This window comes from Thermobia domestica, chromosome 7 (genome assembly GCF_964235325.1).
Source record: "Thermobia domestica chromosome 7, izTheDome1.hap1.1, whole genome shotgun sequence".
NCBI classification, from domain to species: Eukaryota; Metazoa; Arthropoda; class Insecta; order Zygentoma; family Lepismatidae; genus Thermobia; species Thermobia domestica.
This window is the reverse complement of record NC_137460.1, coordinates 278,719,062-278,742,240: the sequence shown is the minus strand read 5'-3', so window position 1 is coordinate 278,742,240 and position 23,179 is coordinate 278,719,062. Positions and strand designations below refer to the sequence as shown.

At 37.3% G+C, this 23,179-nt stretch overlaps 1 protein-coding gene across 1 annotated transcript; it reads left to right on the top strand.

Moving 5' to 3' along the window:
* Positions 1 to 2,261: 2,261 nt before the first annotated feature.
* On the top strand, positions 2,262 to 2,753 carry LOC145689751 (histone-lysine N-methyltransferase SETMAR-like). Its single transcript, XM_081763948.1, has one exon. The coding sequence runs from the start codon at positions 2,262 to 2,264 to the stop codon at positions 2,751 to 2,753; it is 492 nt and encodes a 163-aa protein (XP_081620074.1).
* Positions 2,754 to 23,179: the final 20,426 nt, after the last annotated feature.

The window sequence follows — 23,179 nt, the reverse complement described above, 5'->3', positions numbered from 1 at the left end:
TATTACAGTACGATATCGAAAAACTAAATCTCACCTATATCAGCAAACGCTTCCAAACTCAGCACCCTTTATTCATACAATATCTATTACCTCACTTTAGATCCTACACGAAATCGCTATCAGCATACCCCTTGTCCCTAATGTTTACGCCCTGTTAGTACACTTTACCCTCGTAACATCCATTGTTCTTAACCCTACAGTGGTAACGTGAAAGAAAATTTCATGAATGGTAACACTTTGCTTCCTGGACCCAGGACCATTTTTACTTGATAAGATATGAACTAGGATTTAAATTTCTATTATATTTACAATATTAAATACAAACACCAGATAGTGGATACGCTTTAAGCGAAACTGTACATTCACTTTATTGAAGCAATATCTTTCTTGTTATAATTAAGTTCGATACCTATGTGACTATTTTATTGCTTAAATACCAGCACTCAAAATAAAATATTTATTAACTAGAAAGAAGTAAACAAGGGGAAAGAAGTAAGTAAGGGGTTTTTACACATAAGTAAACTCATTATGTTCACTGTTAACTCATTATATTCCATATGGAAAAGGCGAGACTTCACAAGAAACTAATCAATTTCTTTATATTCATAAACTATTAGCATTTGGCAACCACACTCTTCAAAACGTTCATCTTTTGCACAACCATGAATATTAAACGTTCAGCACGCAGCTCGCAACCTTCTTCACTTCGATTTTCATGCCACTTACAATGGTTCGTACGTGCAATTTCATGTATCTTCACTCGAAACAAATATTTAACTTCATAGTGATCATATATACCTAGGTATTTGACTATGACTTTTATTTCTATTTTTTAACATTCTCTTCTACTTATTTCATAAACTCATATTTGAACAATTATTATACGAGGAAAAATTTCACACATTGCTTATCAGTAAAACGCATCTCAATTCCAAATTTAATTGCAAATTTACCGGCTATCAACTCATTCGACACGATAAGAAGCTCCCGACTCGACGCGCCACCAGCGCCGTGACAATAGTATTTTATCCTTACACATGGTATAGTATTGACTCTCCATCTAATATTCCAGAACATCTAATCATAACTATTTATTACAGATCTTTATGTGTCACAATGACAGTCATCTATGTTCGACCAGGTCGTCCTATTCCCCTCCCATTCCAATATATTTCAAATAATTTCCGACATTACCTGATCTCTTCCAATATTAACATCCATAGCCGCTCAGACTGAGAAAAAGCAGCTTTTAACAATTTTATCCCTGCCTCCACTACATGGTTCATTCACCCATTACCAAAACCAATCCGTTCCTGATCTAACACTACTCCAGACATAGTGATCACATGGTCTCTCGCCCACAGTATTTTCATCTACATTCTAGATCCTCTGAGTAGTTAACATGTGCCCCTTACACTCACTCAAAAAGTTTCCACTACTTCTTCTTCCGTCTGAGCACGTCCTCTGCTAATATTTCGCCACTAAACTTACTAAACTCATACACTGTCAGCGACCTATCCTCCTTTTACTAAAGTGAATTCAACCCTATGAATACAAAACCTGGGTCAATTTGGCCCAGATGATCTTTTATAAAGAATATCAAAAAGAGATAGTGGGCTAATATTTTTGGTATTCTTCCATTAGCAACCATTTTTACATTTGGAAATCATTTCAGTAGAATTCATATATAAAAAAGTACCCCCAAAATGGCACAAAGTGTAGCTAGGTCATTTTCACCCAGTTTTGGATACCTCGCGGCACGGCCCACAAAAATATCGTTTTATTATTATTATTATTATTATTATTATTATTATTATTATTATTATTATTATTATTATGCCAATTGAAATGAAACCTGGAATAATCACTTCTCCGTTCTACCGTACTTTGATTCGGGTAAGAGTAATAGTAAATATTATTTTATGAAACTCCTTTTTTCCCCACTTTTTCCCACGTCCACACGTCACTACATATTTCCTTCTCAGCAATTGTTATATTTTGGTTCAGTTCCCTAAAATATATGGTTTTATTTCTAGCAAGACACGTGATTCTTTACCCCTTAAAAGTACATAGGTTGGATAAAAAGTACTGGCAACCCTGCCGGCACGCGCCAGTCTAGTGACGGAGAACCACGAGGTGGCAGCACCGGAGAAGACAATCTCAGTTGAGGAACTTAGGTGAGTGGGAACGCTGTTGAGTCAGTCAGTCAACGAGAGCAGTGGCGTCAAATTGGTATCGCGAGTGGAAGCGCTCTAAACACAATGTTCACTAAACGTGAACAGCGTTTGTGGATCAAAATTGAAGTGGCACGTGGTCGTAGTGCACGAGAATGTTTTCAGGGACTGCGGGAAGCCTGTGGTGATGCAGCGTTGACATACCTCACCGTGGCTCGATGGGTTAAAGTGTTTCGTGAAGGCAGACAGAACGTGGAAGACCGACAATGTTTTGGACGACCTCCAGTGGACAACATGACAATTCAGCTCCTTGCATCCTTGCTGGACGTGGATAGACGGTGTACTGCGCGTGAGTTATCGGCAGAGGTTGGGGTGTGCCATAAAACTGTGCTTCACATTTTGAACGACATCCTCGGTTTTCGCAAATTTGCAGCATATTGGGTTCGACATGTCATTACCGAGGTGCAGAAAGGGTACCGATATGCACTGGCACAAGAATTGCTCGACCGCCACCAGAGGGAGGGTGACAATTGCTTGGGCAGGATCGTTACCATTGATGAAACCTGGGTTCGATCCTAGGAACCATGTTTGAAGCGCCAATCCAACGAATGGAAACATTCCGGTTCCCCTCGGCCAAAGACTGTGCGCCCTAGTCAGGGAGTAGTGAAGGTGATGTTGATAGTGGCGTATGATGTCCAAGGGGTTATCCTGCACCATGCTGTACCAGCAGGGCAGACTGTGAATGCGCCATATTACTGTACGTTCTTGCAACACCATCTGCGTCCCACACTTCGGAGAAAGCGACCTGGTCTTTTGGCATGGACATCAATCATTTTGCACGACAATGCACGCTGTCACACAGCTACTGCCGTGACGGACCTTTTACGTGCCTGGAACTGGGAGATTCTGGAACTTCCACCATATTCGCCGGATATGAGTCCGTGCGATTATGACCTGTTTTTCAAGATGAAGCAACCACTTCGCGGACAACGATACAACACCAGACAAGCCATCCTCAATGCCGTAGGGCGGTCGCTGCGAGACATAGCCAGAGTACAACGTGCTGACGGAGTACGGCGCCTTCCATACGTGTGGCAGAAGGTTGTGGACATGGGAGTGATTACATTGAAGGAATGTAGAACGTATTTTCCCTTCTATTACAGTCATTTGTAAATTATAACAATTGTGTCATTAGTTTTTATCCATCCCTTGTATGTAATCTGTCACAAGCTTGTTTGCAAAGCGCATTGCACCAGCAAACCGCTCTGTAAAGACTGTCAGGTGTAATCAAAATACAATGTGTGACAAAATTTATTCCTAACAAAGCGTATTTCTAAGTATAAATCTCTAATGTTACAGTACTATAATTCAGGTATTGTTTGAAAGAATCAAAAGCCGCCACTGACAGTGTATACAGCGTATGAAATTTAGTGTAAGAAGCACGAATGGGTCAAAATAACCCACGCTTAGTACTTTACCTAACATTTTAGGTTTGGTTCTCTAAGGGTTAATCCACTCTAATCTCTACCACCAATCATTCAACTCGCAATTGAGCTTTTCATCCCTCAAACCGCATATATATCACCTCATCATCCTAAAATTCCTCCGCGCTACTTTCGTCTAGTTAAACACTCACGTCAAATCTATACAGAATATGTTTGCACTGGCAACCACGAAGCTCTTCAGCAACATAGAACCCTCCACCGAACAGTGTATAAATTACGACAGTGGATTAAAACCTGAAACACAATTTCTGCCTTATCACACCCTTCGCAATATTAGATTCGTTTCAACGCATCAGCTGGTAAATTTACCCAAACCTGTTATCCTCTCTTACATCACGATTAGGAATTGTACAGAGACCAAGGAAAAGCTAAAACCTTTGCTTCCTAATTATATTATATTATTTTTACACTTCTATCATTCACTTAGCATTTTAGGCCTAATTATCATCCTGTAGGCATTTCAACTTCAATTCACCACATACCCATCTTCAACCCAACATATATACTCACAAAGCACTCACTACCTTCATTTCTACCACTGAAATCACTAATTTCATCTATCATAAATGTTATAATGACCCGAAAATCAATAACATCTATCGACATGTAAGATGTCCACGAATACTGCTAAATCTTACAAATCATCCAAATTTTTCTTGTTTTTTAAAATCAACAATACCGTCCGATACAGCTCAACAGTATCTTCACCAAAATTCTAGGGAAAAAATATCGTCAAATGACTTCATGCTCATGTTTCCCATTACTATGTTTACCACACCATCAAGCAGGCTCCCGCCCACAAATTACCATCAACGATCAGCTTCTGCGTCTCCTCAGCTGCATCCATAAGTAGTATAATACCACCAAGCCATCCTGCCTGGTACTCTTTAATTTAGAAAAGGCATTTAATGACGTGTAGCGTTAGGGTTTGCCTCCAAACCTGCTACACTTTCGCCTTATCGCATTTATCCGTTTTATTTACAATTTCTTGTCTGGCCACCGTACTTACGAATACCTTAATCAACAGTCATATCAAATGATATTTATGCACTCAGCCGTATTTAAGGCTCTTTACTATCACCCTTATTATATCTGTTTTATGTTGTTGACATGCCTCTCTCCCCACAAAATATTCAGTTATTTCCATACGCTGATGATACAGCTTTTTTTGCAATTTGCAGTATTATACACTAAGTAAACAACGCCTTACAACCAATAATACAGACGTTTGGTGTGTGGTGCAATAAATGGCTACTAAAATCCAATGCTGCTAAAACCCAAACTACAGCATTTGTGGCCCCTAAGAAACGCTCCAGATTTCACAGTAATTCACTTTCATCACTGTTAACGACAACTGTTTTACAATCTCCAAAACTGTTAATACTTAAGACTCACCATAGATAGACACCTCAGATGGAAGACTTATGTCCAGGACATCAATAGAAAGGCATACATTTGACTCAATCTATTAAAACGACTTCCTGGCACAATCTGGAGTAGTTCTACAAACCTACTCTTAAACACTTATGTAGTCTTCCTTCGACCTGTGATTAGTTACGGCCATACCGTTAGGTCTCGGCAGCTACCCCCTTTTTTTATCAAAAACTTAAGGTTCTCGAACATCGCACACTCATAATTCTATACCACATCAATCTCCTGAGCTCTATGCTCGCGTGACTTTTCCATACATATGGTTCCATGTAGAAAAGCTTTGCCTCAAATACTTCCGGAACGCTCCATCCTCATCGTCCACTCCTCTCTGATTCCATCAACGCTCATATTTATTTTTATATCGTTCACAGCATCAGTCTACCTCTTCCTCCTCTTTACAATGTATCATTATTCCTTACCACCGAATCATCAAGATCTTCCCCTCATCAGAAAGTTTCTTCTCTATCACCCTCCGCATAATATCATACAATCATATTCTACACAATAATTCCTTTGTCACTAACAGAGCTACCCATCCCTTTGAATAATGCTTGAAGAAGTCCCCGAGGGATAAGAATATCCTATATTCGTAATTTTACAACATATTATAGTTTCTCTCGTCCAAACGCACCTCGTCTCATAGATTTCACTCAACAACGTAATATGATAAAATGTAAATCCAAATATTTTCATCATGATGTCCATAATTCATTGTACAATTTCCTTTCTCCACCATCATTATAATTACGATTGTAAAGATCGTAATGTCCTATTTACTCACGTTGTTTGACATAAAATTACAAAATTTTGAAAATCCCTTAAACCATCTTTAACTCCTTTCTCGAAATACCCTTCACTTCTCTTTCCCCCATGGAGGGCATAACCCTTGAGCGGGTGGTTATCTAAAACAAACGTGCGCCATACCTTTACATTATAATTTCAATTATTATGTTATTTCTAAAGGGTGTCTTATAGGTAATTTATATCTTGAAGCAAAGTAAAGTTCTTTGTTTATAACTTTATCACAAGACTGAAGTCGCTGTAAGACCGTAAGTAAAATTTTGCCCAAATATGTACCCCGTTGGCACTTTCAGATAATGCATTTTTTTTAAATTCCGTATCAGGGAGTCAACACAAATATAGGGAATAAGTGTGAGGTTTAGGACAGTTGGAGATGTGGGACAGTGATATACCTCTCTGGTGATTTGTGTTAAGCCATAGCGGTTGCTAGCAGATGTGGCGGCTACGTTTAAAGAGCATTGCTACCAGGTTCTGAAAGTGCATAAGGCTTTAGAAGCAAAGACAGATTTTCCTTTACCGCTGATAACTATTATATTAGATGTATATTATAAACATATTTCACAATATGAAGAGGTAGTAGAGGATTTGATATAAAAGTAGAGAGTTAGGTATTGAAACTACATTTAGAACATTTTTTTATGATTCTAATACCAGAGTGCGTAGCTTTATAGTGACAGTAGTTAAAATGGGTATACAGGGAGGATTATAACATAATTAGTTGAGGAGGATTGGGACACTGTCCCACTCCTATCTGCTCACAAGTGTGAAAACGTTGGGTACATTTATTATAATTCCTGTGTTTCCGCTTGGCTAACGCTATATTTATTTAGTACTTTTTCTCATCAGTGTTTCAGAAAAATGACAAGGAAGTGGAAGAGGATAAACATAGACTAAATACAAACAGCAAACAGTGATATTCTGCATGCCGTAAAGATAGTAGTAGAGAAAAAGAAGAGTATTTGAGAGGTAGCAAGAGAACACAACATATTGAAAAGTACAAGCAAGACTCAAATGGAGATGCTGTAATATTTCAAGGAAATCTCTTTGTGAGAAACTCTCGTTAGCGCAAGTAAGACGAACTATGGGTTTAGAACGAGGCACGGACGAACTTTGACTTACGCATATGAAAATGCCTTCAAGAAGAATATGCCAGAATTTTAAACCGTGCAGAAAAGTGCGGGATATGGCTGGCTTAATGGTTTTATGGAGCATCCCCCTCAGTTATCTCTGCGATCCCTGGAATCAAAAGTTTATCAAAAAGTACCTGCTTCAATAAGCAGAACGTGGACGACTTTTTCAACAATTTGAAATCAGCATATGAGAAATGAAACTTCACTCTGAAGTCTACTTTCAACTGTGATCAAACTGGATTTAGTACCATACACACAACGCCACCTGTGATAGCTTCACGAGGACAGAATCAATTCGGACAGGTAACTTGAGCGGAACGTGCTGAACAAGTGACAGTCCTATGTACCTTCAATCCAGTTAGGAATAGCATTCCTCCAGTTTTTCTATATTCGAGCGTAGGGTACAAGAATTTCTTTCTAACGAAAATACCACCTCATACCTTGGTATTAACAAGGATCACTGGATGGAATATTGCTGAGGTACTTTCAACTGTGATCAAACTAGATTTAGTACCATACGCACAACGCCACCTGTGATAGCTTCACTAGGACAGAATCAATTCGGACAAATAACTTGAGCGGAACGTGCTGAACAAGTGACAGTCCTATCTTCAATGCAGTTAGGAATAGCATTCCTCCAGTTTTTCTATATTCGAGAGTAGGGTACAAGAATTTCTTTCTAACGAAAATACCACCTCATAGCTTGGTATTAAAAAGGATCACTGGATGGAATATTGCTGAGGTACTTTCAACTGTGATCAAACTGGATTTAGTACCATACACACAACGCCACCTGTGATAGCTTCACGAGGACAGAATCAATTCGGACAGGTAACTTGAGCGGAACGTGCTGAACAAGTGACAGTCCTATACCTTCAATGCAGTTAGGAATAGCATTCCTCCAGTTTTTCTATATTCGAGCGTAGGGTACAAGAATTTCTTTCTGAAGAAAATACCACCTCATAGCTTGGTATTAACAAGGATCACTGGATGGAATATTGCTGAGGTATTTGGTGTTCGTTTAGAACACATTAACCGAATTTCAAAATATTCGAAAGAAAATCCAATCATATTGCTCCTCGAACACCACGAAAACCTCGTAAACATCATTGTGGTAGAGAATGCTTACCAATATGGAGTGTTATGAACATTTTAACCCGCATTGCAGTCAAACTGCAACTGGTGGATGTTTCACTATATGGACCTCTGAAGACCTATTACAATCGTGGGTGCAAAGACTGGCTGATTAATAACCAAGGAGAAACTATTTCTCCTCATTCTATTGATGAGTATATAGGACGGGTATACCACAATATGACACAATAGAATATCATATCTCCATTTAAAAAGACTGTAATATACCCTGTCAACAGTGCTTCTTTTACAGAAGACTAATTTCTGATATCTTTAGTAAATGACCGTCCAAATCCCTCGTTGAACAGAAACGCACCGTTTCACCAGCAAAATCTATAGGCAACCTTACCACGCAGAATGCTGCTGTCATATTTGAGAGTATGGACCATGGTTCATCAGAGCTTCTGCCTCAAAGCTCGCTTATATTAGCTATCCAAGAAACTACATATGTTATATTTTGCAGCAATATCTTCCACTGCGTTAGTATTCACTCAGAATATCCGTCCTTATCCGAAGGCTGCCTACCCCTCTTAATAAAACCAACCGTGAGAAAAAGAGGAGTGGCCGAACAAGAATACTAACAGCAACTCCAGGAAAGATGAAACCAAAGAAGAAGGCTTTGCACAGCAAAAGCGAAAGAGATGTCGGTATTAGAGTTCATTTACTACAAGTAAGAGGAAGGTTGATACGAACTCAGAGTCCTCAACCGAAGACAGTATTTTCTCTGAAGAACAGTGTTTTGATATATCCTTTAGTAGTTCTGTTAGTGATGTAGGTTTATCAATGAACGAAATAGGATGGGAAAACACTAATGTCAATGTTGAAAACAGTAATATTATACTTCTTAAATTTTACATCAATAATGCGTACAGTTTCTGCCAGGTTTTCCAGACCAATTATTAATGGTTGAGATCACTCAATGGTAATGGTTACTTCTTCTTTTCAAATTAAATAATATGTTTCAGAGTAACTTCCGAATTTCTTTTCATGAAGTGAGTAGTGTGTTTTCTTGAAATGTAAATAATTATTAAGTGGAAGTTATTATGTATATTGTTGAAATTATTAATATGTCAGGCGATGTAATTGTAAATTTAATAAAAAAATAAGAAATAGCTCAACTCTGCGCTGCACAGCATTATTAGTTTGATAGAGATTATTATTATTATTATAGTTCGATGTACCTAATTCTGCTCTGAGTTTATGCGAGTAGGTGATGGTGATGATGGACGACATAGTAGACTGAAGAACGTGAGATGAATCGGGTTCGGGACAACCCTGAGAAGTAACGCGGATAGGATGTTTATCTACCTAAATGCCCACTTAACGAGAGCTAGGATCAAAACAGGAATCCTACATATCAGAACTGATCGGTCTACTACTGAGCCACTTCGAGAACCGGTAACATTCATGTTGGAAATGAACGTAATTCTTTCTACTCCATATCTTATCCCGAATTGCATCCAAAGCACAGAGAATTATCAAAAACCCTAAAGAAAATACACATACTTCATATTATGTGAAATCAAATGTGCATTCTAATTATCCATATTCTTCTCCACATCCACATTTTAAAAGCCTGCAATCTTTTATCGTCCCTTTTGCTTAAGTCCATGTTTCTGCCCCATTGAGAGAAAATATATAAAGCAATCTAAACATCTGAAACGAAAACAGGCTCGCAATTATAGTATCGGTGTCTAAACATATGAACAAGTACTATGACTATGGGCTATCTAGAAGCAAATGTGATTAAGAGGTTTGGATAGTTTATCTATTCATGTTACAATGTTCAATGTTAATGTTTACTGCGTTGAATATTAATGAAAAACGCAAGTAGAACTCTGCAAAAATTCAGACACTCACATATTATAATAATGCTTAAATATAGTTAGTGATGCCCACGAGACAAGATTTGAGGGTGTCTCGTCTCGAATTTTTTTTCGAAAGTTCTCTCTCGTCTCGAAAACCGTATGTATATTCTATTGAAATAGATCTGTCTCGTCTCGAATCTTGTAACGAAAATTGTGCGTGACGTAACAAAAAATCAAAATCACGAACCTTAATCCTTCAATAAATCCCAAGTTTTAATTAACCTTTAGTCTAATTTTTGAATAGATTTTACAAATGTTAAAATAACTTATTCGTATGTTTAGTTTGGACCCTCAAAAGCTTTGGATTCCTTCTGAAATAAGTTCCTGCGCACGTGACTGAATATTAGATATTCATGATGTTTGTATATACATAGTTGGACTTCCGTCCTTGTTCAGTTTCATACCTTAGTAATTATAATACTTCAATATGAACGACTCGATTATGTTATATACAGAAACAGTATCAATCAATATTGGATACGCTTAGTTAACTATCTACTCTCTGTATTTCGCGATTCATCGCCATATTTAATATCACTCTATTAATAGAAAAACTCCAATTTAATCTTTTCAGGTGGCTAAAGTGCGTAGCTCCATGGTAGATTCATAATAATTAGCGTCTAGCTTTTCGAAGTGACTGAAAATCTTACCTGGTGAGGGATAACGCGCTCTTTAGTGTCCGAATTCTCGTTTATATTCGCGAGATCAGACTAGTTAAAATTCTTTGCGGTGTTACCTCTTGCGAGAGAACCTATCCAAGTGAAACTCTGACTTCGAGTCGAGACTATGGCCGTTGGATACCTTGTCCCAAAATAACATAACACGAAAAGGAATATCCTCGATCGCAACCATTGCGGAGATAAAACGTGAAAAGTTAGATATTGAGCTCCATACTATACATAACAAAGTCGGATTCCGGGTCAAATTTTTCGGGAACGGTCCCGTAAGGAAACGTAGCCTATACATATCAAATTAGTGTGGGGAGCCCAGCACCTTTTGAATGAAAAATTTGTGTCCCCGGGGCACTCGCAGGGTCCCAGGCGAAGTCCAACTCAAAATTTGCAAATCGAACCTGGGGTCAAGTAGCATACTGTATAAGAGCTATTGTTAAATAAAATAAGATAGAACAAATCTCAACTCTCTACGATAACGCTGTGCAAACGGGCAAGTGGTCAAAATGTCAATACAACCTACATCAAAAAATCTATGGCCAAGCTTCTAAATCCGTTAAGTTGCGACTATAACAAAACAGAAAAATGCGTTTAAAAGTGCAAGGTATTGAAGTCAAACTAATTGCTGCAGTCTCTCACAGAGTTGCACAACGGACCTTATCCAGGTATAAGTGTGACTTCGAATGACCAATGGACAATAGAATGACCATGGCCATTGGATTTCGTGTCCTAGAAGAGAAAGGTTACATTGTTAACCGCAACCGTCGTGGAGGGTGAGAAGGTCAAAAGCAAACGGGATATGCGTCGCACATCGGGACCCCAAATTCACAGATTCCACCGTAGAATTTCTATTATAAGGTTGGAGAAAACTGGAATAATGGTGCAGAAATAAAATATATCGGAGGATGCTTTTGAGAGAGTGACTCGGCAGAAATTTCCTTTACTTCAATACCTTGCACTTTTAAACTTGTTTTTCTGTTTTGTTATTGTCGCAACTTAACGGATTTAGAAGCTTGGCCATAGATTTTCTGATGTAGGTTGTATTGTCATTTTGACCACTTGCCCGTTTGCACAGGGTTATCTTAGAGAGTTGAGATTTGTTCTATCTTATTTTATTTAACATTAGCTCTCATACAGTATGCTACTTGACCCCAGCATCTATTTCCAAATTTTGAGTTGGACTTCGCCTGGGACCCTGCAAGGGCACCGGGACACAAATTTTTCATTCAAAAGGTGCTAGGCTCCCCACACTAATTTGATATGTATTCGCTGAGTTTCCTTAGCAGACCGTTTCCGAAAAATCTGACCCGGAATCCGACTTTGTTAGGTATAGTATGGAGCTCAATTTCTAACTTTTCACGCTTATATCTTCACAAAGGTTGCGATAGAGGATGTATTCCTTTTCATGTTATGTTCTTTTGGGAGAAGGTATCCAACGGCCATAGTCTCGACTCGAAGTCAGAGATACACTTAGATAGGTTCCCTCGTTGGAGTTTATTTTTTAGTTACTTTGTTGTTAAGCGTTTTATATTTTCTAATTTAATCTTTATATATATCTATTTTTACTCTATTATTTTGTCGAGCTTATATCTAAAAATCAATTTTCTCTAGAAGTCTTTGCTTTGAACAAGATGCATGTTTTGGGCATTGGCCTTATCGTAACGGGAATGAATAGCTTCGATGCTGACATCACATTAAACCTTAATGAATTAATCAGTCAATTGTAGATATCGTGCCACATAGGATCGGTGTTAAAGAGGGACATTAAATTTCCATCCATCAATCAATATAACATAATAATGAAAACAGTGAAACATATTTCATTTTATACTCTTAAACAAACAGTTCTTGTGAATTGAATGATGTTAATTACTGAGTGGCTGGTCACAAAGCGAGTCAGCCACTAGATGTCAATGTAGGAAAATCCATTCACAAGGAGATGATAATAAACCATTCCCATTGTATTAGGGAATTATAGGTACATGCGAACTACCAATTCGAAAGACTTTCATCAAATATTGTACATTTGCCATTTCCATCAAGTTAGAAATCGCTTTAGCTTTGGAGGAAAGTCATTTACACTTAGTGATCTGCATGGACCAGGCTCAGTCTGAGACCCGCAATCCGCTTCGGCCTACAGGTCGCACTTGGGAGGATCAGTTCATTTCCCTCTTTGGATCGGGTCTTGCTCGGGCGGGTTCGATACTGCTTTCTCTTCAGGGCACGATGGGCTCGAGACGATTAATTGCAGTTCTTTAATAATGTTTCTTATTAAATGATAGTTGGAATAAAGCGTTGAAGTCTTTTTGCACGGCCGCACGTGTACTGAAAGACATTGCAAACAATGCAATTTGTACAGTTAGTGTTCCTTAGCTGTAGGACTAAACTCGGGCCAAGACCTTTTAAAACTTAATGGCCAGGTTGGTTTCGAGCCAAAAACCTCCTAATCTTTGCGGGTCCGTGTTGGACTGGAGTTAGCTACGTTAGCGATGGATTGGGCTTGGCGCGAAAAGTTCGGCTCATGTATTTCTCTAGTACAACTTCAGCAACTCTAGTTCATGAAGTAAAAAGAAGGGGGTATAGAAAGAAAAATCTGCAAACCAATAATTTTAATGAAATAAGACTTGTTTGTCAATTTATAATATCAGGGTATGGCAGATCGCTTTAGCTTGGTTTCAAATTATATGAATGCCAAATTGAAGTCTTATTTGTAGAACGGATATGTATCTACATGTGAAAAAATTTCGCGTATACTGCCATTCACGATTTTTCGCGTTTATTTCATTTTCCGTACGTTTATGGGTAATATTTAGTTATTAATATGTGGTAATAATAGAAAGCAATCTATCTAAGGAGATATTTTCAAAAAAATATAATAAAATAATAAAAATATGAGCAAAAGCAAAATTATGCTCGGTTCTGTCTTTACTTGCAACGATGATTTCTATGGATTTTTCAGTAGCAGAGCACGATTGCGGAGAGAATTCAGTAGGGTTGTCAAGGAGTTGGATCAAGGAACTGGACACTGTAGCAACATGTTGCATTTATTGGTTAAAACCTAGTGTGTAGATTGCCTGCCAAATATAAATTAGCTTCTGTAAGTAAGATGTCGTTCGAAAATATAGAGTTAAACAGAAAAACTCTTATCTTAAGGTTCAAAGCGATACGCACCATGGTTATTAAGATTATTTCTTAAGAAAAAAGAGCAAACACAGCGTTTCCTCCGTGGTTAGGTGGATAGAGTGGCGGACTCGTTGTTATTTTATTACTTTGACATCACAACGAATCCCATCCCATCCCATATATTTTTTTACAAAACATTATAGGAAGTGTATAATTGATATATCCTTTAATCGACGTATTTAATCAGTATTAGAATACGTGTACTATTGGAAACAGTTATTGTTTTCAGTTTATGGTCTTGTATGTTACACCTTCTTTACCCGTTCTTAAACAGTAGAACACTCACTTCGGATTTGTGTGTCAGGAACAGGAAAAAGAGCATACGCGACCTTGACAGTCTTTCCAGTGTTACCCATTGTTATATCGACATGACGTTATATCGAATGACGCTTGTTGTCATAAAAAAAGATTGAAAGGAAAAAAGCTGATGTCAAATTATCGTTTGTGTGTGTGCTTGTGTTTTTTTTCTTTTAGAGTATTGACTTTCTTTCTATCTTTCCTTTCTAATATCCAAAAGTGCAAGAAATGCAATCAAAGTCTGTGTAAGGAATGTTTTTGTTGAACGAAACTAAATTATAAAGATTTATGTATGCTGAACACGAATACTTCCAAAAGATAGAATGATAATGAACGATAATCATACCATATTTCAACATTATATAGTAGCGTGAAAAACTGATATTAAAATTAAATAACAAACAGGCATAAGTTTTTTTTCTAGCATGGCAACACATTAAACGTAACTCATTCAATTTTAGGAAATGCAAGTTATCACTTTACGTGTCATTGTATTCCTATTAGTTTTCACGTTCGAGCGACGAAAGAAATTGTAGTAATAGTGACAAAAATCGAATTCGAGATTTCAATGAATTCACGTTTCACGCCCCCACATATCGAAAAAGTGATTTTGATGTATGTCCATCTGTTCGTCTGTCGGTTCGTCACGTTTTTACATGCATTCAAATAGAGGCCATACTGTTCGACGTATCTGGAGCGAGTTATAGACATGAACTTTCAATAACACGTTATCGTTTCGAATTCTATATCCCCCGACACCTAAAAATAAGGGCAGTTTACTGAAGGATGAAAATTTAAAATATTTAAATTGTCTCAAAAACAGCTGTAAAGATTTTGCTTATTTTCTAGAAATATAGTAGGAATCATTGCTCTGAAAAAATACGTAAGGTCTAATTTACTGTATGGGATGCGTTTTTTCGAACAATCTTCTCAATCACATTTCATAAATAAATGTATCATTAATAACCTAATAATATGACACAACTCGTTTGTCCAGAAAAGATACACAAGGGATATTTTATTCTTGGGGACGACTTTTTTGACGATTTTCTCAGAAAGTACTCAGACGCTTTTGCTCATAGTTCACATACAATTATTTCCTTAAGAATTCTAATATATGGCATAAGTTATTTCTAAGGGAAATATGACCACTCGGTACTTTAATTTTGGACGTAAGTTGCTTCCAACAAAGTTTTCCAAGACACATTATTTTTTTTCGCATTTCCCAAATAAATGTTTCAGTAATAGCTGCAGCCTAACACGAGTCAGTTTAAGAAATTTGAGCGAGAAAATTCAGTGCGTTTCATTCGTACCCATTCTTAAATATATTTTTAAATGTTACACCTAATCACAATTTTCGTAACAAAATCGAAGGTTCTTTTTAAATGTGCTTTGTTGTGGCCAAATGGTTCAAGTGCATTGGTTCTGGATTTGATTCCCGGTGAGAGCTAGTGTATTTTTATCCAACGTTAAGATACAGGTGCAAAGAGAAAAGTGTTTAAACAAGCCTAATCAAGGTAATGAATAATACAAAGAAATAATACAATATTACGAAATTACAGAAGAAACGTTGTTAATATTAGATATTTGCGTGTGAAATGTCCAATCGATGACAGTCAACTCCAAAGGTAAGAAGGGAAACATCGAATATCAGGTTAATCAGTGGTCTCTAGTTAAAGCTATCCTACTAGGAAGTGATTGAGATACCAAAAAATGTAATTGCTGGGAGACATGTTAGGAGAATACATTGGGTGAGAGAGTTTAACTCATGAATAGTCTGTACCTTCGTTGAGTATTGAAGTGCGTAGGTCTATATAGGTTTGCATTGAAATGAGTATTAATACACAATATCTGTTGAATATAACGGAGGCTTGTGGACAGGTTTGCAGTGCATTTCACGGAGTTCGATATTGTAAGGATCCTAGCGAACTCCTGAGCCTTCCCTACTCTAAACTATAAGTTAAATTCGTGCTTAATTAAAAACTATTTGTTTAAATTTAACACTGTTAACCGTTATCACCTGTGCACTACGGACAACAATCCGCTAGTACTTCTTCAGTTTTGCCCTTTGTTTTAGCGCCATAAATGTTTTTGTTCATAAATTCCTTTGTCTATGATTTTGCTTATACGTAGCGTGGGCATTAGATTTTGACTTCTACTTCATATGCATCTAATTACAAACACACGTATAGAATGAACACAATAAACTTGGAATATATAGTTTGTGTACAGAAAATCATACACGAGGCGCTGCACGGGAGAGCAGTGTGTATATTTTTGGCAGTCGACTTCCTAAGAAATTTATAATAATAATAATAATAATAATAATAATAATAATAATAATAATAATAATAATAATAATAATAATAATAATAATAATAATAAACAGAAAACGAAACAGTTATTTACATAATTTATTTATTTAAGTATGTAAGTGCAATGTACTTAAGTTTTTTCTCTCTCTCTCTCTCTTTGAAGACGTAGGAAAGGACTTGTGGTACCAAGACGTAGGAAAGGACTTGTGGCACTCACGACTATAGGGTGGTGTGTGTTTGTTACATCGGCTAATCTTGTTGTTAGTCCCATTTTTTGGACCGGGTGAGTTATTCACGGTAGAATATACAAGAAAATATACCTTTCTTTTACTTTTAAAGTAAATAATTACACTCATTCCCTCAATGTGATACTTGTTTGTTTAACTGTATACAGATAACTAATCCGTGGAAGAATCGTTGATAATAATAAATAAAATAAACTCGACAAATATTCTTGTAAATAACAAGTAAAAGTTTGCGTTGCACTGTTAATTTTGCTGGGCACGCCAGTGTGCCATGTTATCCGGTTGTGGCACACTGGAATATAGGGTATGGCTTTCTATTTTTCCCAGCTATTTTAACTGCTTCAATTGAAATGAATCTATAATAATAAGAGAGTGAATTTAGTTTTCCTATCCTTCGATTTGAAAGTAAGGTCCACTAGAATTGTATATATAAAAATAATAATACTCAGAATTCTATACAGTAGTTTGTTTTATTCGAAGTGACATACTTCCTGCAACTGTTTGGGCTGGAATTATTTAAAATCAAATCTTTAAATTTTACGATCTACGGTTATACCGGCTAGGCTAAAGGACACGGTGATGATGAGAAATGAATGAAATGGTGGAATGAAGAAAGTGAAAGAAAACGGGTGAACCCCGAGAAAACCCTTGTTCATGGTGTTTCTCCACCACAAAATTCACTTGGTGCGAGCTGGGGTCGAACCAAGGATCCCATGCACCAAAGATGAACGCTTTATCACTGAGCCACCGCGGCCCCTCTGAAATTATTTATAGGAGAGATGACTACTTTATGAAAACTTGATATCGAACACATTTGTTTTAAAATACCAGCTTTTTGTGAAATATTGCTTAATATTCAAGAAAACCTAAGTCAATAATAATAATAATAATAATAATAATAATAATAATAAATTGAAAACTCTCTGGACCTAGTGCATTGGCACAATTCCAACAATAAAAAAGAATTTGTTTCCTTCTCATGTAAGTGTACAAGGACTTGATCACTGTTGCTCTCAATATACGAGAAATTGTCCAACTGTCAAATGAGATGCTACATAAAATGCCCTATGCAGCATAATGTAGTATACAGCAATCATTCCAGGTTGTCTAAAGAACACTTTCGTTTTAGCAAGAAAAGATGAAAATAGGAAATACTCAGTTTTAACCTAGTAGAAAGTTTGCAGATTTAACGGAAAATGCACAGAGTTGTTCGATATTAAATGTAGTTCGGATTGATGGAGTAAGACATCGTAAGTAGTTTATTGTTTGACATATACTGGGAGTGACCAAGCCATTACTTATGGAAATATCGAAAGAGATACGTTAATGGTGTTAGTTTCAAACTATTGTAGAAATGAAAAATTTAAGGAAATCTCTAAAACTCTGAAATCACAGATCCACATTCACTGACTGCTAAGTAAAACTGCTAAATCTGACTAAAGCCAAAGAAAAAGTCTTAATGACCTTTGTTACAGTTTCAGACATATCATTCTCATATCAAAAGCACGATAGAAGTAAACTATGAATAAAGGTGAATTTAGTTTTGGAATACCAACAAATGATTTTGCTAGATGTAAATTTTGGGAAAACTTTTTATAAGGCTTTAGATATTGTTTATTGGTTTGTTTGTTTATTAGCTTCCCCATGCCGTGAACGTCCCCAATACCTAGTGGCTCACTTGACGGTAAACGGCGATCGTCGATATAGCGACGCATCGAAGGATTGCCGCTAGTGTGCCACTAGTTTCAATTATTCGTCGAGTCGAAGGAAATATCGGGGGTATTGAAGTTACCACCACGTAACAGCGAGGACTTCATTTTGATCCGCGCTCCTTTGATTTGTCACGGAGAATCGCAATGGGACCAACATGAACTATCGCCAGTCATGTGCATGCGGTTATTATTATATATTATTTTTCTCTGACGAATTGTTATTATAAGGACAATACTTGAGCTCCGGGGGTCAAGAGTAACTCCTTCCTTTACATCATGAAGTTAAAAATCTTGAGATGGGTGCGTATAATTGTATGAATTTGGTTGGCAACTGTCACCGATCACTAGCAAGTGAATATGGGAGAACTATGAAAAAAGTAAATAGACGCTTGTCGTTTTGTTATAAAATTACATGACGAGTGCTTTCATCAGATTCCAAACAGTTATTGTTAAATACAAACGGTTAAAGAAGCACTCTGATTAGAAATATTAAAACGACTTCAACGATTTATCACTTTACAAGCTGTCTTCGTAATCGCCTCCGTGGCGAATTCGGAAAAACACGCAACTAGTAAAACTAAGGCTTGTGTTTCATGCCGAGCTCAGGGCACTATCTTTTAATTTTTTAAAAATGTTTCTAGACTCACCTTGATGCAAAGAAATTACGCATATAGGCGATTTAACATATTTTAGGGGAATAATTTCGTGGTTCGTTGGCGTTCCGTCGCTTCTCTGCCGGTAGTGGTATACTTTTCAAAACGGAAGTGGGACCAATTTTTGGCTACGGGACCGCCAATTTTTGCGGACGTCTCGCTAGTTGCTTATCGGTGGTCCACCCACGCTTACGGCATGGGGTTGTCCCCTCACAAGTGAGACAGATTGCAATCGACCAAAACTGTTTTGGAAAAATGGGAAACATCTTCCGACTTCGACTTCCGAATGATTCGTTTAGGATTAACTCGAATCAAGGCTGCGCCACGGGAAGGTAAAACAAGTAAGGCAATCGCTCCAAGTAGTACGCTCGAGAGCCTCAGTCTCATTGAAGACTTAGACTCTTCAGGAAAAGTAACAAGTTTATTACTTTGTGGGCAGAGCCCGTATATTTTATTTATTTTAGGTTTATTTTCAGTTAATCATATTTTATTAAAAATTTTGATTTTGAGTATTAGATTCATAAAAACAGCAAAGTGTTAGGAAATAATAATCCACGAAAAATAGAACATAAACATTGTAGTCATTGCTTTTTAATGTAGAAATACTAATGCAACGATGGTATGATATACGCTTTGTCTAGCAAATTGTTTCATTACAGGAAATTAAAATCAGAATTCAATTAATGTCCGATTGAAAAGAATTGGCAGAATTCATTGTAAGTAAATTTGTAAGATGTTTGTGAACACAAGACACTCTTGTCGGGTATGTTAGAATTGCCAGGAATTGGGAGTCGAAGCATTCCAAGCATTGCCAGTCGTCGACCACAATGAGGAAACCATTGCGTTTCCTAAACAAGAAAGAGCACACGCCTCTGACGTCATGCAGAAGCGGCAGATTCCAGGTCACAGGAAGTTCAACAAAAACGAGAGGACCAGAGGTCACTGGAGCAGTTGGACAGTCGAGATCAGATCAGTCAGGAGTGATCAGTCGAGATGAGTCGGAGACGGAGAGTTGGAGAAACGGAACAACGACTACAAGTCGGAGATTGACGTTAAAAGTTCTAACTAGTAGAATGTCTAGAAACAGCTTTATTTAAGTTAAGCGAGTTAACGTTTCGCTAAGACGAACTCTGAAAGTTTATCATACGTTACGGAGGAGATATTATTATGCTGACCGTTCGCAAAACTTCGGCGTAATGAAATCATTCGCAGCCCATTCTTAGTCCGAACCTTCGTTCCATCCTTTGGAGTGGCCGCCAGCGAGATACCATCCAGCCTGTGGTTTGACGATCGGAAGGAGCTTTAGGTGGACCAGCATTTGCAGGAGCAGCGGAACAGAACACCAAGAGGTATGTGCTACTTTCTAAACATTAGTCGAAGGCTCAATATTTGGTATGTAGTGTTAGAACTGGCAATTCCTAATTAACCCGAATTCATACACGACACCTTACACGTACTTACAAAAAGTAATGAAAATACAACAGTAATTGAATTATCGAAATCTGGAGTTGTTATTTAATTACAGAAATCCCCATAATAACAATCTCGAAATATAATCTCTCGCTTAGTTGTACATCATATTCCCACTCATTTCAGATAGTGAGTGGAAGGTAACTTCTCTGCGTTCACTCAAAACATCCCCATGATCAGAAACGAACCAGGGAGGTTCACATGGCGGAGATGGTCTGGGTTCCAGCCTAGTCAAAACTGATCACCATTGTCATTAGTTCTATTGTTTGATTCCCTGTTAATGCATACTTTATCACGGCTGAGATGCTAGAAGTTCGAGTCCTTCGATATTAGTTTAGATTAACCATCATTGTTTTGATATTACATTATATTACACCGTATTGTCATGGTGGAGTACTTAAGTTTAAGCCCCGTTGAGTTTAATTTTGTATTGTTATAGTACAGATTGTCATACTATTCTTATAATCAATTCTAGTTTACATTAACCAGCCTAGTCTAGATTAAGAAATTCAACCACCCACCCATCCTTGCTTCGTTTTTCTGTTCTTTTGATTTTATCATAAATACTGTACAAAATGCTGTCGCTGAAAAACAATCACCGAATTCACTATCCTGTGATAAAAAGCAGTGGCAAGCCGGCCACAATGTTCTCAAAATCCACGTATTACTATTTAGACTTGGGTGTACAGAAGCATTTCGTAGAGTATACCCCGACTTACGGGGAAAAGAATGAAACCATTATACGGGATAATTTGTTAGGTCTAAGGTACAAAAGATATTTCATGGTGCAGTTCACCGATAAGAATTTTAATTTAGAAGACCTTATCGATCTAAGATTAAGGAGGCATTTCTTGTCTATTATAACTGGAATTGCAGAGACAAATAGTGTTTTGCGAGAATCCATTTTCTTCGCATTAAAATCCGAACAGCACAATTGCACAATATGTGCCTTATTCAAGTAACCTCCTGAGACCCAAGACAAGACTAAAATGAATTTTGTCATCAAAAATGCATTTCTTAGATGAAAATCACATGTAAAAGTCAATTCAAGAAAAAAATTATTAACTCTAATTTTTTATGGTGTCATAATTGAATGTTCCCTATAGGGAACATTGGGCCTCGAGCTCATGTTTTGTGAGAGTATTTTTAAAGAATAATATCAATGTTTATTTCAACTATTTTATTATTTTTTTGCTAATTATAAGTACAATATATCATTACAAGGATTAAGAATAGGGTGTAAATTTTATACATACATACGTAGTTATAGATACACACTTAAAATACGTACAATAAACTACCTTTTTATGATATCGTTGAAATTTGATCTTTTCGTCTGCTTTATCTTAATAATTACAGCGTGTTGTGGTACTCTTTGAAGCAATTCCTATTAGCTACCAGGTACAAGTGAACGTTACATGCCTTGCACAGAACTCTGGCTTTATTGCTCTTTCATCCAGGAAGTCGACATCTATGTGCTTCGCTATCCATAATTTCGGGCATATGAAGAGAACCTTTCTTCCTGAACTCAGCTGAGGGATGGGGACTTGTTGCTTGTCGTTTACGTGGATTTCTTGTCATTTCACTTTCTTCATCGGTTTCGTTCTCTGTCTCTGACTCTCCATTGTCATTCATTTTCATTGTGTCATGGAGAAGGGATTCTGCAAGAGACATTTTGAAGTCAAGAAACTGGAATCTGTTCTTCCTAGGTGTGCCTCTTACTATTTCATCTCGCCTCATTTCTAACCAGCTGGCTGCAATGGCAAAGTCATAGAGATGCATAATAACTCTGACTGTCCATTTCCTCGTTCGTGTTTGAATTCTGTAGTATGAGATAGCTCTGTCTAAAAGATCAACACCTCCCATTTCGGAATTGTAATTTTTTACGATTTTTGGCCTCTGGACAGTCACATACTTTTTCTCTTTCTTACACCATCTCTTACACTCATCTAATGGTAAGCAACCATCTACGGAAGATGCCAAGAGCACAGGCTTATTATCAAACCATTTTGTTATACATACTTGTCCATCATTTCTAACCACCTGATCAATTGATCCCCTACCTAGGGACTGCAACTCCCTGTCAGATTTCAAGCGTACAGCTTGGGGAATATTTCCTTTTCTTATGGTACCAGTTCCCTGCATCTTGGCTTCCGAATGAAGTAAATCAAGGAGTGTAATGGACGTAAAAAATCGATCCATATATATTGTACAACCTTCCGGAAGAGATGAAGTTAGTTTCATAACAGCCTTTTCACCGATGGTCAGATTCTTCATTTCAGGATTATCTGATTTTAAAATTGTGTCCCCTTTGCCTTCATAGAAAAAAAAATCCAACGGGAGTCCATCAGGCGAACATGCAACAAACACCTTCAAACCGCGAGGATTTGGTTTTCCCCTAATGTACTGACTCATCTTGACGTGACCCCAAAATGGAACTATTTGCTCATCTATTGAAACTGTTTTTGTTTTAGCATTTGACAGACACCCTTTTTGTACTAAATTTATCATAGGCCTAACCTTCCAGTAAGTGTCATTTTCCTTTTCTATTTCCGGAACAGCTAAATCATCTACAACTTTCAAATTATTT